Below are 15643 nucleotides of genomic sequence, written 5' to 3'. Positions count from 1 at the left end.
ATAATGAAGAAGGGAAAAACATGGACAATGAATAATTTTAAAATAATTGCAACTATGTATGTAGATCGCAAACATAAAATAATCTTAAAAACTAATACAGAAGAATAGAAAAGAGCTTGTAAATGTTTTCCATTTTACAAAGGAAAATGAGCAAAAAACATACAAAAATGTGAAGAAAAATTTCAAGTTTATTTTTAATAGTATAAGAAAAAACATTACCATATATTATTAAGACCAAAGCCTTTTTTGTTGTTGTTGTTCATGAGGCGTGAACTCTGGGCCTAGGCACTGTCCCTGAGCTCTTCAGCTCAAGGCAAGTGCTCTACCACCTGAGCCAAAGCACCACTTTTGGTTTTTCAGGTGGTTAACTGGAGATAAGAGTCTCACAGACTTTCCTGTTCAGGCTGGCATTGATCCAAGATCCTCAGATCTCAGCCTCCTGAGTAGCTACAACTACAAGGCATGAGCCACTGGCTCCCAGTTGAGGTCAAAACCTTTTCTTTTTCTTAATATTTTTTTTTTTTTGGTCCGGTCGTGGGGCCTTAACTCTGGGCTGGGTGTTGTCCCTCAGCTCTTCAGCTCGAGGCTAACGCTCTACCACTTGAGCCACAGCACCACTTCCGGCTTTTTTCTTTTTCGCTTATGTGGTGCTGAGGAATTGAGCCACCTTCCCAGCCCCTTTTATTTTATGTTGAAACTGTCATTCCTTAATAACACTGTAGAGAAATATAAGCCAAATTGAGAATTTGATTGTCAAGCTTAATATTAACGTCAGATGAATCAGTTTTTAAATCCTAGTTTCCCCAAATTACTGCTCAACAGCTTTAAAATACTGTAGAAAATCCCTATGAAATACAATACACTGAGGATATATCCTAATCCTTCATTGTTAGTGCAAGCATGCAATCCCAGCACTAGTGAAGCAGGGAAATGTAGCCTGAGCTACATAGTGAGGCCCTATGCAAAAGAAAGAAAGGAAAAAAAGAAAGAGAGGGAGGGAGAGGAAGAAAGAAAAAGGAAAGAGGGAGAGAGAGAAAGAAGAAAGAAAGAGAGGAAGGATAAAGGAAGGAAGGAGAAAGAGGAAGAAAGGAAGGAGAAAGAACGAAAGAAAGAAGGTGGAAGGAGGGAGGGAGAGAAGGAGAAAGGGAAGGAGAGAGGGAGGGAGAAAGGGATGGAGAGAGGGAGGGAGGGAGAAAGGGAAGGAAAGAGGGAGGGAGGGAAAGAGGGAGAGGGAGGGAGGGAAAAAGGGGAGGGAGAGGGAGGGAGGAGAGGGAAGGAAGGAAGATAAGTTTCTTTCTAATAAAAGTAGTAGATTCCTCTGTAACACAGCATGTTTCTAGTTGTTAATGGAAATCAAATGGAAAATGTGAAAATGAGCCAGTTGCTAGTGGCTCAAGCCTGTAACCCTGAATACTCAGGAGTATTCTAGATCATGGCATTTCAAAGCCAATATGGGCAGAAGAGTTCAAGAGACTCTATCTCCAACTAACAAGCAAAAAGCTGGGCTGGAGGTATTGCTTAAGTGGAAGAGTGCAAGTTAGGCATGCACAAGGCCCTGAGGTCAAACCCCAGTACCAGTGCAAAAAAAAAAAAAAAAAGTTGAAGTGCTACCAGAACATAAACAAGATAAATAAGGTTTTCATAGCTAAAATTAATGACACACATCTCCAATATTTGTTAGAGACACATAGATGCATGGCTATGAACCTTTCTGAGTCAGGAACTTAAGACCCTAAAGACACAAGTGTTTACAACAATACTAGCAATCTATGTAATTGCTGTGGAAGAAAAACTATTTTATTCTTTCATCAACTACTGCAGGTCTGTTTCCTAAGTCTATCCAGAGACTACAGGAGACACATACATACACTCAGTGGCAGGATCATCTCATTTGGGGTCTCTTCTCTCATGCTATTTTCTTTTCGAGTATCTTCTCCTGTAGCTTGTAACTGAGCACTAACAAACAAACAACACAATTAATTTGCACCATCTGAGCCTGACTCTCCATATATGTGTGTGTGGGCTCTAAAGAATTCTTTAGGGGCATCCTCAAGAAAGTGATGATTTGCATCAATACCCAAATGGTGATAAGTTTTATCTCACTTTTAATAACCTTCCCCCTTCTTTTTTTTTTTTTTTGGTTGTTGTTGGTGGTGGTGGTGGTCGGGCTTTAACTCAGGGGCTGGGCACTGTCCCTGAGCTTTTGTGTTCAAGACTAATACTTTTACACTTTGAGCCACAGCTCTACTTTTTTTTGTCGGTCATGGGGCTTGAACTGGGCCTGAGCGCTGTCCCTCAGCTTCAGTTCAGGGCTAGCACTCTATCACTTAAGCCACAGTGCCACTTATGGTTTTCTGGTGGTTAATTGGAGATGAGTCTCACAGACTTTCCTGCCTGGGCCAGCTTTGAACCACGGTCCTGAGATTTAAGCCTCCTGATTAGCTAGAATTACAGACATGAGCCATCAGTGTCAGCCGTCTTTTCTTTCTTTTTTTAAAGAAAACCAAATTTGAGCTGAGCACTGGTGTCTCACGCTATTTAGGAAGAAGATCTGAGGATGGAAGCCAGCTCCAGCAGGAAAGTCCATGAGACTTATCTCCAATTAACCAGCCAAAAGCCAGAAGTAGAGGTGTGGTTGGAGCTGAACATGTTAAGGGGGACAGCTCCCAAGGCCTCGAGTTCAAGCTCCAGTACCTACACAAAATAACAGAAAACTAAATTTGTCTGAAGTCAGTTTTCTGGATCTTGGTTAGGAAAAAAAGAGAAATCGAGAGTAATCCATTTTCTTCGTGCACACATAGCAGAACAGGAGAGTTGACGTTTTCTAAGAAGCCAGGTAGCTCAGAGCTCGGAGTCCAGGCACGCACCTTGACCCCGCAGAGCCACCACCTCCACCTAGCCTGCTCTGTTCTTCTTTCTCGGCAATCTTTAGCAAACCATTCTCTTTGACTTTGTCTTCCAAGCCTGCAAGGAAGTGGGGAGGAAAAGGGGGACGGGCAGCAGTGTCAGAGCAAATGACAGAGAATGGTGGGGTAGGTTGTCCCTAGGCCAGGCCCGGCCCACCCTCCTGTCACCCGGCCATGCCGCCCCTCCCGGGGCGCCTGCGCATCAGTCCTCAAGTCAACTGGGCATCGCTTACAGCGCAGGCCCCGCCTTGGGCCTGGTGGGGCTTCGGTGGTCTTGACGGGGAGGCCTTGGTCTAGCGCCGGGGTGAGGTTGAGCCTCTGGCCCACCCGCTTCTTGCGTGTGTAGACGCGGAGTGGCCACAGGGCCATCCTGCTCCCTTTGCGGCCCTGCGGGGGGGCCTTTCGGGGTCACCTTCCTGAGGAGCCGCCCAGTGAGGCCTGGGCGCGGCCTACGCCACAGCCTGAGGAGACAAAGGGACAAAAGAGCCCAGGGCGGCCCGAAAGGGAGGCCCCGCCCGCTCCCGCCCTTTTATACCAGCTGGGTGCGCAGTGGTTTCTGGGAAGGCAGCGGAACATGGCCCCGCCTCCTCCGGGGGGGATCTCGCGAGACTCACGTGCTTCCCTCAGGCCCGGCCACACCCAGGCTCGCTGGAAACTCGAAGCCCATGAAATGGAAGGCCTGGAATAGGCAACACACCTGCCACCCTGGGCCTCCTGGGCCTCCTGCGCCTCCATTGCTCTCCTTATCAGTTCCTCTGCAGAAGGCTTTAGTAATGGAGTTTTAGGTCTCTGAGCACAGAGGCAAACTGGGGATCAACCTCAATGCAGGAAGGCCAAAGGGGGTACGAATGCAGTTTAAGGCAACAAGGAGTATATAGTTGAGAAGTCAATACCCGCTGTCTCCCCACTTCCTCTGAATCCGAGGGATGGGCACTTCCGAGAGGAGCCAGGCCTTCCAAGATCCTGGGCTCCAAGAGATGCCTCAAGGAAAAGCAGGGTCCCTTAGCCTCTGCCCTGGAGTCATCTCCTAGACCTGTTTTCTAGGTAAAGGATGCTACAGGGGTTTCCTTTGTGTTGGGGTCAAATGGAGATAGCATAGGAATGATTTTCCTCTCTGTTTGCCTAGGTTGAACTATCTGGCTGATAATGAAATAAGGAGCTTGGATTTAACCTGTGCCATCTTGGCTACACGGTGGGTGATAGGGAATTGGGTTTAACTGGTGCCATCTTGTCTTCATGGTAGAGGCAGGGAAGTTCCATCCTCAGGTGATAGGTGTGCCTGGATTCCCAGAACCCAGGGGGTGGGGACTTGGCTGATAGGTTACTGGACCTGTCAGTCCTATGATTTGAACTGAGACTCTGGAGTTTTCCTGTGATCTTGCCCCCTGACCTTGACCTTATTAAGGCCCAGATGAGCTCAGGCATCGGGACACCATGCCTCACGTCTTGTGTCTCCTGGTCCTTCTCTGGTCACCATGGTGTCTCATGCCAGCTGTCCATTGGAGGTGATCTGATTTGTTGGTATTTTCTGCTTTTTCTTTCCTCTCCTGTTCTTATGGCACAGGTTTCTAACAGTGTTAAGAGTATTCAAGGGGCTACAGGTCTTTGAGACAGGTGTCCACCTGCAGTCACTGGCTCTCCAATAAAGACTCCCAATTTGACTTCTCAAAATGTCGCTTCTCTGTTTCCTCGAGACTGAGTTCCTGTACAACATTCATTTTAAACACATAACAGTAACCATCTTCTTCTAAAGGAAAAAAAAAAACATTTAGCATTTCACACATTGAAAAGGACAGTCTTTAGAGATGAAATTACAGGAGCGTGCCAAGATTTTCCTGAGACTCCAGTATTACATGTGTATCTAAGCGCCTACATATGCACAGTATTTCCATAGTAAAATGTACTTAATTTTTAAAAGCTTCAACTCAGCTCATGACAACAGACTTACTATAACATCAACCGTCAAAACATAACTTTGTAAAGGAGAAAAGGGTAGGCCTCCTTGCCGATACTTTGTCTATATCTATCTACACTGGTAGATATGCCAGTGCTTTTGTCACAATCTAGCTGGTTAGGATATATATATATTCTCTAAGCTAGAAATCCTGGTTAGACAAGAAGCCAATTGTTTAAGTTCTTGGTGGTGGATGTTTGCACGCAACTGAAGTGAATGACACCAGTCAGCAGCAGGTGGCTGCCTCTAGAGTCACAGCTCTTGTGCATCACATTTGAGAGGTCTTTGACAACTGTGGCAGAAGCCCCAGGGATCCAGGGCTAGGATCCTGCCCAAAGCCAAAAGTGTTAAAGGTCTTAATCACCTAGGTTGGGACAATGGTGGGAGGTGGCTCTCCCACTGCTTAACCCCTGTTGTCACTCATTTCCTAAACTACTTCAGCCTCCTTTTTTACCTTGTTGGAGGTAAACCCAGTTTCTGCTGATGGGGCAATCCAGGATAATTGCACCCACCAGGAGGCCAGAGTCTGCCTCAGAGATTTCTGCAATACACAGGATCCTGGCCTAGCTGGGCTCTTCTTGCTGAAAGGCCTCTGGACACCCACTGCTTCTTTCCTTTTTTTGTTGTGTTATCAGCTTGGCCCACAGTACTAAAGGTGAGAACCAAAAGTAGGCAAGACAGACAACTCAAGAGAGGTCTTTATTGGACCTGCTGTTGCAATGGAAGGGGGTGGTAAGAGAGCACACAGAAGGGTGTCTCCAGCCATGTTAGGAGAGATGGGAGCAGTTTCCTCAGCAGCAAAACAAGGGGGCTAGAACATCTTTAATGATTTTTCTTAAATTTATTTTTTTTTTATTTTTAGTTGGTCATGGGCTTGAACTCTGGGTCCAGGTGCTGTTGCTTAGCTTTTCAGCTCAAGCCTAGCACTCTACCACTTGAGCCACAGTGCCATTTCTGCCTTTTTCTGCTTATGTGGTGCTGAGGAATCAAACCCAGGGCCTCATGCATGTGAGACAAGCACTCTACCACTGAGCCACCTTCCCAGCCCTGAAAGATTTCTTTAAATGTGTTGTATATGTGTTGGTATTGGGACAAAATCAAAGCTTCACACTCTTACTTGGCTCTGGTGATCTAACAACTGAGCTACAACTCCACTTGGAGCTTTTTGCTGGCCATTTGGAGATAAGAGTCTCAGATTTCAGCCCACTGGGCTTATGGGTGTGAGTTATTAGTGCCTGGCTGAAGGACCCTTATGGCTAAAGAAAAAATATCAAAGTTTTCAAACCAGGTTTGAACCTTATGCAGTCATTCCCACAAATCTTCACTTGATGATACTTCAGTGGATCTAATTCAGTACAGTAGGGCAGAGTTTTAGAGAACAAGACGATCAAAGAGCAGGTCAGCTTTTAGTTTAATTTGTTTTTATTTTCAATGTTTCTTCCATTTCTGGGCCAAGTGCCTCTGGGATCCAGACCTTCCAAAAGTAAAAGTAAGTAATTTTCAGTTCTTGGTGGCAAGGGGAAGGGAAAGGACTAGAGTCACAGAAGGAAATCTATTTAAGCTTCACCTAAAGCCAGTCTATAAAAGGAAATGTGGCCGGGTGCTGGTAGCTAATGAATGTAATCGTAGCTACTAAGGAGGCTGAGATCCAAGGATCATGGTTCAAAGCCAGTCCAGACAGAAAAGTCCATGAGACTCTTATTTCCAATAAACCACTAGAAAACTGGAAGTGATGCTGTGGCTCAAGTGGTAGAGCACTAGCCTTGATCTAAAGAGCTGAGGGATAGCACCTAAGCCCAGTTCAAGCCCCATGACTGGAAAGAAAAAAAAAAGGAAATGTGTGTCCCATGAGGTTGATGTCACTCCTGCTCATCTCCCAAACTTTAGAGTGGTGAAAGCACCAGATATGAAGGATAAATCAAATGTCTTCCACTTCCTTCACTGGACTAATCCCACACCCAGACCCAGTACTCTAGTACCAATGTCATAACTTAACACATTGTGGGTTAGAAAGGGCCAGAAGAGCTGCTGGTCCTTGGGTATGCAACTGGACAGACTGAACTTTATCTTGGAAACTGGGAAGTCATCAAAAGGAAATGACTTGCTTGGCTAAAATGTGCTGGTGAAATCTGAGGAAACTGAGGTAAGAACCTGAAGATAGCTTAACAAAGCACTGAAATTTCCAGACACAAGATGAAGGTAGCCAAGTGCCCATGGTCCTGTCCCATCTGCCTGGGAAGCTGAGATTGGGAGAATCATAAATTCTAGGCCAGCCTGGGTAGAAAAGTTTTCCAGATTCCATCTCAAAGGAAAAAGAAGGTAGGTGTTGCTGTGTGCTGGTCATCCTAGCTATAACGGGAAGCCTAAAATAGACAGATACGAGTCCAAGCACAGGCCTGGGGAGGAACTGAGATATTATCTCAAAAAATAACTAGTGCACGATAGGACTAGAGGTATGGCTTCGCAGGGTGAGCGCCTGCCTAGCAATCGTGAGGCTCTTAGTTCAAATCCAGTACTCACCTGCCTTTGCCCCACACTCCATGAGGGTGGCTCCAACAGCTGTGAGAAGAGCAAATGATAGCAAGGATGTAAAGGGAGAATCTCCAGACCTTAGAACATAGTAGACTATGCAAGTATGAGAAAGTCTACCCTTTAGTTTGCATAGGATTAGAAGACATGGAATAGTTTTCAAAGGCCATCATGATGGAATATTTGAATAGTCATTTGTTCCTTTGTGTATGTGTCTATGTGTGTGTGTGTGTGTGTGCACTAGTCTTGGGGCTTGAAGTCAAGGCCTAACCCTCTTACTTGGTGTTTTCCTCTTAAGGCTCTGCAATTTCAGCCATACCTCTACTTTCAGCTTTTTGCTGGTTAATTGGAGATGAGACTCTCATAGATTGGTTTGCTCTGACTGGCTCTGAATGTGATCCTCAGATCTCAAGTCTCCTGAGATGCTAGGATTATAGACATGAGCCACCAGCACCCTGTTATTTGTTCTTTTGAAAGTATGAAAATGATCTAAATCCAGGACACATCTGGAGATGAAGAATTCCAGCAGAGGCCTATAAAAGGAGAGCCTTCCTGGGTACACCAGAAAATTTGGATTTATGGGGGAACATACAGAGAGTGACAACAATGTAGAGTTGAGCTGGTGATACAGCTCAATACTCTGCTACTAAACATACCACAATGGATGATTATCCAACATAGTTGTAGGATTATGTTGTATAAATAGGTAAAATAGCCATTATAAGCAACTTTGAGAAATGAAAATCCTTTATTTTTTACAAAAGTCTTCATAAATGCATTTTATATTTTACATGCACGCTATTATAACAAAGCAAATGAAAATATAATTAACAGTTAAGATACATCTAGGCATATGTAAAAAGTAATGTTTTAATCCCCTCAATTTTTTTAAAAATTGAAAGTAGAAGCAATTCTTCAAAAATAGCCAGTTTTTTTCCTCCATGCAATCATTGTGATGATTTAACAAGGAAACTTAATCAATCAAATGGATATTGAAATGCTGATGTTACTTCATGTAAACCCTTCTTGTTTGGGACCAGATTAAGAAAAGCTTGTATTCCAAGTATTTATCTATTGCCTCTGTATTATAACCATTAAGAGTTCTCAGGAAAGAGTATCTCATTTAGGGTCCTCGCTTGGATGTGAATCCCATTCTTATTGTAGTTAAATGCAAATTCAGGCAGGCTATTGCAGCATACTTAAGAAAAATTTAGAATAGCAGGATCCTTTGTACTTTCATTTAAATGCTTCCTTAAAATAAAAACTGGCAAGAAAATACAGCCAACAACTTATAGTTTACCGATTTTATACATGATTATTCATTTTTTCCTGAGATAATAAGCGAGTTTGTGAAGTAGCCTGTTTTCATGCAAAAATACATCTTTTCTCATTCTTTACATTCATTTTTGTAGTATTTTGTATCTTAAGGAATTATATCACATTTGTGCTGTGTACATTTGGAACATTGAGAACCATTCATTTCCTTCCCGTCCCCATCAAAATTAAAGATCACTGGTTCTTGGATGGGTTTTTACAATCAAATTAAGTGCTCATTTCAACTTGCTAAAACATTTCCTGATTTTAAAAAATCCCATTTGGAACTCTTGTTTTTTTCCCCCCCCTCTTCTCATGCTTGTACAATTTTACCTAAATTTACACTGGAAGTGATTTTTGTGTGTGTGTGATTCAAAGTTTGGTTTATCCTGGGATTTCTGAGTTTCAGTTCTAACACATGGCGTAGGCCTGTATAATACACCTGGCTTGGAAGTGGCGCTGGAGCTCATGTGGTAGAGCCCTAGCCTTGAGCTGAAGAGCTGAGGGACAGCGCTCAAGCCCAGAGTTCAAGCCCCACGACCAACAACAACAACAATAAAGTAATACACCTGGCTAGAGTAATTTCTCCCAACCAGAGGGAAATATCAGTACTATATGAAGGTATTGTCCATGGCAAAAGGAAAAAAAAACCCAAAACAATATAGGTATATATCCTATTATATATTGTACACAACAGGATTGTTTTGTACGAGAATTAATAACCCTTCAGGTTAAAAGGCCAAACATTAAAAAATATGCTTAAGAAACTGATTCCTTGTAATACATCAACACTGAAACAGGGTTTCATTCCCAATGTGACCATACAAATCCTTTCATACAAATCCTTTCACTATATTGGTTAAAGAGGAATAGACACCCTCTCCCCACCCCCCCCAAAAAAAAAAGCACAAAGGAACCTAAGACTAGGAAATCTGAAGCAACAGTATTTTCTCATTACTAATACATATTGTTTAAATTCTCCTTTATTACAAAATTATATGGAGTTAGAGGAATAAATTGGACATGCAAAGCATTTAGGGCTTATTTAATTTCTCCGCACATTTGTTGGCTCCAAGGTGAAGCTTTCCATATAATTCTGGAAGTCCAGTGGAAATGTAAAGAATTCTCTGTCAGTACTGAAGATTAAATTTGAGGCTTTATGCTTATTAGTCAGGTATACTAGTGCTCCAGCTACATCTCTAGCCTTTTTTTTTCTGGATAGTCTTTCAGATAGTCTTTTTTATTTTTACCCAGGCCAGTCTGGACCATGATCTTCCTATTCCATGCTTTTATGCTGTTGCTGGGATGACAGGTACACCACTACACCCAGATTTTTCCTTCTTTTTCCTTTTTTTGTCAGTCGTTGGGCTTGAACTCTGGATCTGGGTGCTGTCCCTCAGCTCTTCACCTCAAGGCCAGTGCTCTACCACTTGAGCCACAGCGCCACTTCTGGATTTTTCTATTTATGTAGTGCTGTGGAATCAAACCCAGGGCCTCATGCATGCAAGGCAAGCACTCTACCACTGAGCCACCTTCCCAGCCCACAACTTTTCTTTTGACATGGGGTTGCATGATGTTTTCAGTCAGGTTGGTCCCAAAATGTGATTCTCCTCACCACTGCCCTGCAAGTAGCTAGGATGTCCAGGTGAGACAAAGTCTTTTTGAGTGACAAAAAGAAGAAACTTGAAGTTGTCCATAGTTACTCATTTCTAAGTGCTATATAAACAGAATCCAAATAAGTTTAAAATAATTTGTTTATATTGTTCAACATTCTTTTGGAAGCCAGGCACAGTGGTGCATACCAGAAATCACAACACTCAGGAGGCTGAGGCAGGCAGGAGGTTTGTGAACTGAAGGCCAGTCTTGGCCACATAGTGAGACTCTATCTCAAAACAAGGGTTGGGGATGTAGCTGAGTGATAGCACACCTGCTTAGCATGTGCAAGGCCCTGGATTTAATCCTCATGACTTAAAAAAAAATCACCAGTCATATTCTAAAATTACAGCCACAGATGGACTGTGGGGAGGTGGGGGGAGCTTCCTTTATTTAGTTTTTTGAAATGTGAAGCTACTTGCCCTTCAAGTACTATGAATGACCCATTCAGGTATGCTGATGACTTTAATATAGATATTAAATGAAAAGCCAGAGCTATACAGATATAGCCTTGGACACTAAGTCAGAAAGACCTTTAACAATGTGTATAGGGCCAAGTGTGCTCTGGGGTAGAGCATTTGCCTAACACGGGAAAGATCCTGTGTTCAATCTTCCAGCACAGAAAACAATTAATGCACACAGAATTAGCTCATTTACTAACTGTCAAATTTGCAAGTTCAACAGTAGGTCTTCAGATGCTATGCTCAAGGAATACATTAAAAAAAAAAAAGAATAAATGCACCAAATGAAGTTGTGGTCCATTTTTTGCTGAATGATAATCACTGATAATAGCCCAAAGGATGGGGCAAATTTTAATGGACAGAATGCATTGAGAAACAGCTGGACCCAACTGTGTGTTCATGTGAATGGACACATGAATCACTCATGAATTGTTCATGTGCTCTCTCCTATCCCTACAGGAAAAAACAAATAAACAAACACCAGTCTATGGATCATGCCTTCTTTGGATGCTTGGAACTGAACTGCCCTCCATGGAAACAGAGCTTTAGTTTTATCAAATTCTTGGCACTCAGGTGTATGTGATCTTGGCACCTATAGTGCAAGAAATGAGTTTTTATTCTACAAATGGCATCAAGCCATTAGCAGGTATTTCTATACACTGGGATCTGTAAAGTTTTCTAGGGGCATGGTAAGAAGGTTCTCCAAAGTGATGTCTTTGGAAATAACATCTACTCTTCCCCACAGGCTGTCTCGATAATCTTACTGAAAGAAAGTGAAATGGTTCAGAATGACAGCCATATTGTTTTTTCCATGTTCAGCATGGACATATTGAAAATGGAAGAGGGAAAGACATTGGCAAAGAACATAGGTACGTTGATTGCTTCCCACCCTGAGAAATTACGGAGTTTCTCCCTCTGGGCCTTCACTAAGATCCATTCACTGTACAGTCCAAGGACATCACTTAAAATTCATTATAGTAATAAATCCATGAACATAATCATCCTATCCTTAAATAGTTTTACATTACATTTTTATAGGTAGTTCTTGAACATTTCAGTGCACATAATAAATGAGAAAACTTACTAAAAGATCTTTGTAAGTTGTTATAGAAATATAACATTTGCTTTTAAGAATATTTGAATTTAATGAATTCATTTTCCATGAATAAAAGGAAAAAATCAGAAGAAAAAATTCTACATCAGTAGGACTGTTATATTTAAGGAACCTGAAGCCATGTATGAAGCTATGTATAAAGCGAGTTATGTTTTGTTCTAGCATGATTTTGTATACCGTGTTTTCATTTTAACTCATTTAATTGTAATGCTGACATCAGTTATTGAATGAGGTAGTCCACAATTTGCCTATTTTTTCTCTATCTGGTTATTATTCCACAAATAATTAAGTACAATATATCAGTGATGGTTTTCTCCTTTATGTTTAATAGGAATTTGTGAACATCGAGAATATATTACTTTTAGTGGTACACAGTTCTTGATTTTTACATTGCCATTTGAGACCTTTTTAGCAGCGTGCTACAATATCATTTTAATAAAAAATAAAGTGTACTCAGTGATGATAGCGAAAATATTGTTAAAGACCTCTTGGGACAGAAAAGGCTCAGTCATAAAAATCAGGTGCTTATTCATTTTCAGCTGTATCATTTTGATTCATTACTTTCAAGGATTACTATAATATTGCTGCACAGTCCGTTATACTGAGAACTTTCCTTGACCTTCACATGGGGATGGAATAAAGCTCTTCTATTTGTGTTTTGAAGTACTCTTTCAGTTCAGGTCTCTTAGCCTTTAGTGTTGGTGTCAGTAAGCCATTCTGAACTGAGAACATTTCACAATGGATGTAAATGGCTTTAACCTACAAAAAACCAAAATGCAGAAAACATCTTGTAACAGGAACAAAACACAGCATTCAATAGATACAAGGTAAGAGCATGTGTATTGTGTAAGAGAATGGGATACCAGAAGAACAAAGATTCCTATAGGAATAGATACACAGGTCATGTTAAATCCACATTATGTTAATAATACTTTAGCCCATTTGACATGCCTCAAGGCCATCCAAGTATTTCTCTTCCTACTTATTCATTTAATAAGTCAATAAATGGAAACAAACTGTTCGTTTATTCAGTGCCAAGCACTGAGATTACAAAAAGGAATCAGGAATAGACCTGTCTTCAGGAAGAGCACATCTGCGTCCAGTACACAGAGAGACACTGGACAAGTATTAGCAAGCTGTATGAAGGACAAAGGGAATCAGTGGAGCTATTTGTGTGCCAAGGGAGAAGCAGTCGGAAAGGCTTTCCAAACCAGGCAAGTGTTAAAAAAACAAAAACAAACAAACAAAAAAACCAAAAAATGAGTAGCAGCCAGGTGCCAGTGGCTCACATCTATAAATCCTAGCTACTCAGGTGGCTGAGATCTAAGGATCATGGTTCAAAGACAACCTGGGCAGGAAAGTCCATGAGACTCTTTATGTTCAATCAACCACCAAATAAAACCAGAAGTGGAGTAGTGGCTCAAGTGGTAGAGCACTACCCTTGAGCAAAAGAAGCTCAGGGATAGTGGCCAGGCTCTGAGTTCAAGCTCCAGGACTGGCCAAAAAAAAAAAAAAAAAAGTCAATGTGTCAATCAATGGTTGTTCAAAACCACTGATGTTAGTTAACAAGCTAGTATCCTGTCTGGTGAATAAAGATAACCAGTAATTCTTTGTTAGAAAAACTATCACATTCACTTGATTTTTCTTTTTGAATACTCGATATAAAATAAGGAACCCTAAGACAGCTATACTTTCAACTTCAACAATTAAAAAGCTTCTAAGAAAAACAGTCTAATAAATTCTAGCATTTTACCCATACGTTTTATTTATTTATTTTGGATCCAGTCATGGGGCCTGAACTCTGGGCCTGGGCGCTGTCCCTCAGCTCTTCAGCTCAAGGCTAGCTCTACCACTTGAGCCACAGCGCCACTTCCGGCTTTTTTCTTTTTGCTTATGTGGTGCTGAGGAATTGAACCCAGGGACTCAAGCATGCAAGGCAAGCGCTCTACCACTGAGCCACCTTCCCAGCCCTTTACCCATATTTATAATTAGAGAATGGAAACATTTTCAAAGGAGCTCAGAATTAATAAATCATATTCATTCGAAGACACAGACACTTGTCCAAATAGAGGGTTGGAAGATTGCTAGCCAATGAACAAAAGCAGCTGGTCCCGAGTTCAAGTACTAGTCTCGAACCAAAAAGCCCACAAAAAACCCAAAACTTGTTGAAATGAAGGGTTGACTGTTGCCTTAGCAACAGCATCATAAGGGAAGTAGGGGTGTGGGATTCTGTGCTAGCTCTTCAGCCAGTGTTCTAGCTGCCAAAGTTTCCACACATCTTGGGAGAATTGCTACTTGGATACCCAATCTAAATACCTGGAATTCCGAGGCTCTTGGCTAAAGATGAGTCTGACAAAGCATTTCAAAATTAAGTTCTTATGAAAAAAATGTTTTGTTGGAGAAAACAATGTGAGGTTCTTCAGCTCGAGGATAGCTTTGACCTACAGCACCACTTCTGGTTTTCTGAGTGGCTTATTGGAGATAAGAGCCTCCTGCCTGGGCTGGCATTGAACCATGATCCTCAGATCTCAGCCTACTGAGTAGCTAGGATTACAGGCCTGAGCCACTGGTGCCCGGCTACTTCTGGCTTTTTCTGCATATGTGGTATTGAGGAATTGAACGGAGGGCTTCATGCATGCTAGGCAAGTGCTCTACCACTAAGCCACATTCCCAGCCCTACCCTGCCCTTTTTACATGGAATTAACAATTTTAGAAGGGTAATGCAAATGCTAGGATGCCATTTCTACAGTCCTTACAGCTTAGGTCTCAGCTCAGCTGGATTTCTAACAGCATGAGAACACTGTCATTGGGATAAGATTCTATGTCCAGTCCCAAAGCTGAAAGAACCTGATCTTGGGATGAAATAAACAAGAATATTTTGAACTTCTGTCAAACCTGCTCCCTGCAGCAAACTGAAAGCGCTGGAGTGTGTGTGGAGGGGGAGGGGGGGATGGGGCAAGCAGGAAGGGGAGAGGAAAAGGATGTATAGGTCACATGACTGTCTTTCCCCACAGTCCTGAGAAGAGACTGTCTCATCAAATTCAGCCTTGTAGAAGGCCAGAACACAGTTCCCTTGAAAATCCTTTAGTGAAAAGATCAGAGTGACACGGCTGCTAGGCTGTCAGTCCATGCTGTAGTCTGACCTACAGCCTTGGGTCCATTTAAATTCTGCCCCAAAATATCCTGAATGGCTGACTTGAATGAATAAAAGTCGAAGCAGTAAATGGAAAAAAAGTGAGTTGCTTAACACTGACCTCAACTGCAGGCCCCAAATCTCTATTTTTTTCCCTAGAAGTAAAGCAACAATAAAATGCATTTGTATGTTCTATAATTGTTTTCTCATACAACCAGTGTCTAAATGTGAACCAGCAAAGAGCATGGGAATCCTTATTCTTTACTTTTTCCATTTACACCATGAAACTGGCTTTCTAATTGTGTGTGTGTGTGTGTGTGTGTGTGTGTCTGTCTGTCTGGTGGGGCTTGAACTCGTCCTGAGTGCTGTCCCTCAGCTCTTCAGCTCAAGGCTAGCACTCTACCACTTGAGCTACATAGCGCCACTTCGAGTTTTCTGGTTGTTTATTGGTGATAGGAGTTTCATTGACTTTCCTGCCCGGGCTGGCTTTGAACAGCAATCCTCAGATCTCAGCCTCCTGAGGATTACAGCCGTGAGCCACCAGCGCCCAGCTTGGCTTTCTAATTTTTTTTTTTTTTT

General features: G+C 42.2%; 2 protein-coding genes across 4 annotated transcripts in view; both read right to left on the bottom strand.

The window, feature by feature from the left end:
* Positions 1-3275, bottom strand: part of Meikin (meiotic kinetochore factor) — a 39783-nt gene extending 36508 nt beyond the window's left edge. The window contains 3 exon segments of the mRNA XM_013033781.1: positions 1869-1956; positions 2868-2943; positions 3140-3275. Of these exon segments, the coding sequence (XP_012889235.1) occupies positions 1869-1956; positions 2868-2943; positions 3140-3275 (300 nt within the window).
* An 8970-nt stretch (positions 3276-12245) lies between these two features.
* The window catches only part of Acsl6 (acyl-CoA synthetase long-chain family member 6), a 61755-nt gene continuing 58357 nt past the window's right edge, over positions 12246-15643 (bottom strand). For 2 of the 3 annotated variants that reach the window (XM_013033796.1, XM_013033795.1), the window contains exon 21: positions 12246-12690. In XM_013033796.1, the coding sequence (XP_012889250.1) occupies positions 12553-12690 (138 nt within the window). In that variant the 3' untranslated portion in view covers positions 12246-12552. The remainder of the gene's footprint in view (positions 12691-15643) is intronic. The other variant, XM_013033794.1, reaches the window with a different exon arrangement.

Source organism: Dipodomys ordii, unplaced genomic scaffold (genome assembly GCF_000151885.1).
Source record: "Dipodomys ordii isolate 6190 unplaced genomic scaffold, Dord_2.0 Scaffold177, whole genome shotgun sequence".
In the NCBI taxonomy this organism is placed as follows: domain Eukaryota; kingdom Metazoa; phylum Chordata; class Mammalia; order Rodentia; family Heteromyidae; genus Dipodomys; species Dipodomys ordii.
The sequence above is the reverse complement of the archived record's forward strand: the minus strand, read 5'-3'. Positions and strand labels throughout refer to the sequence as shown.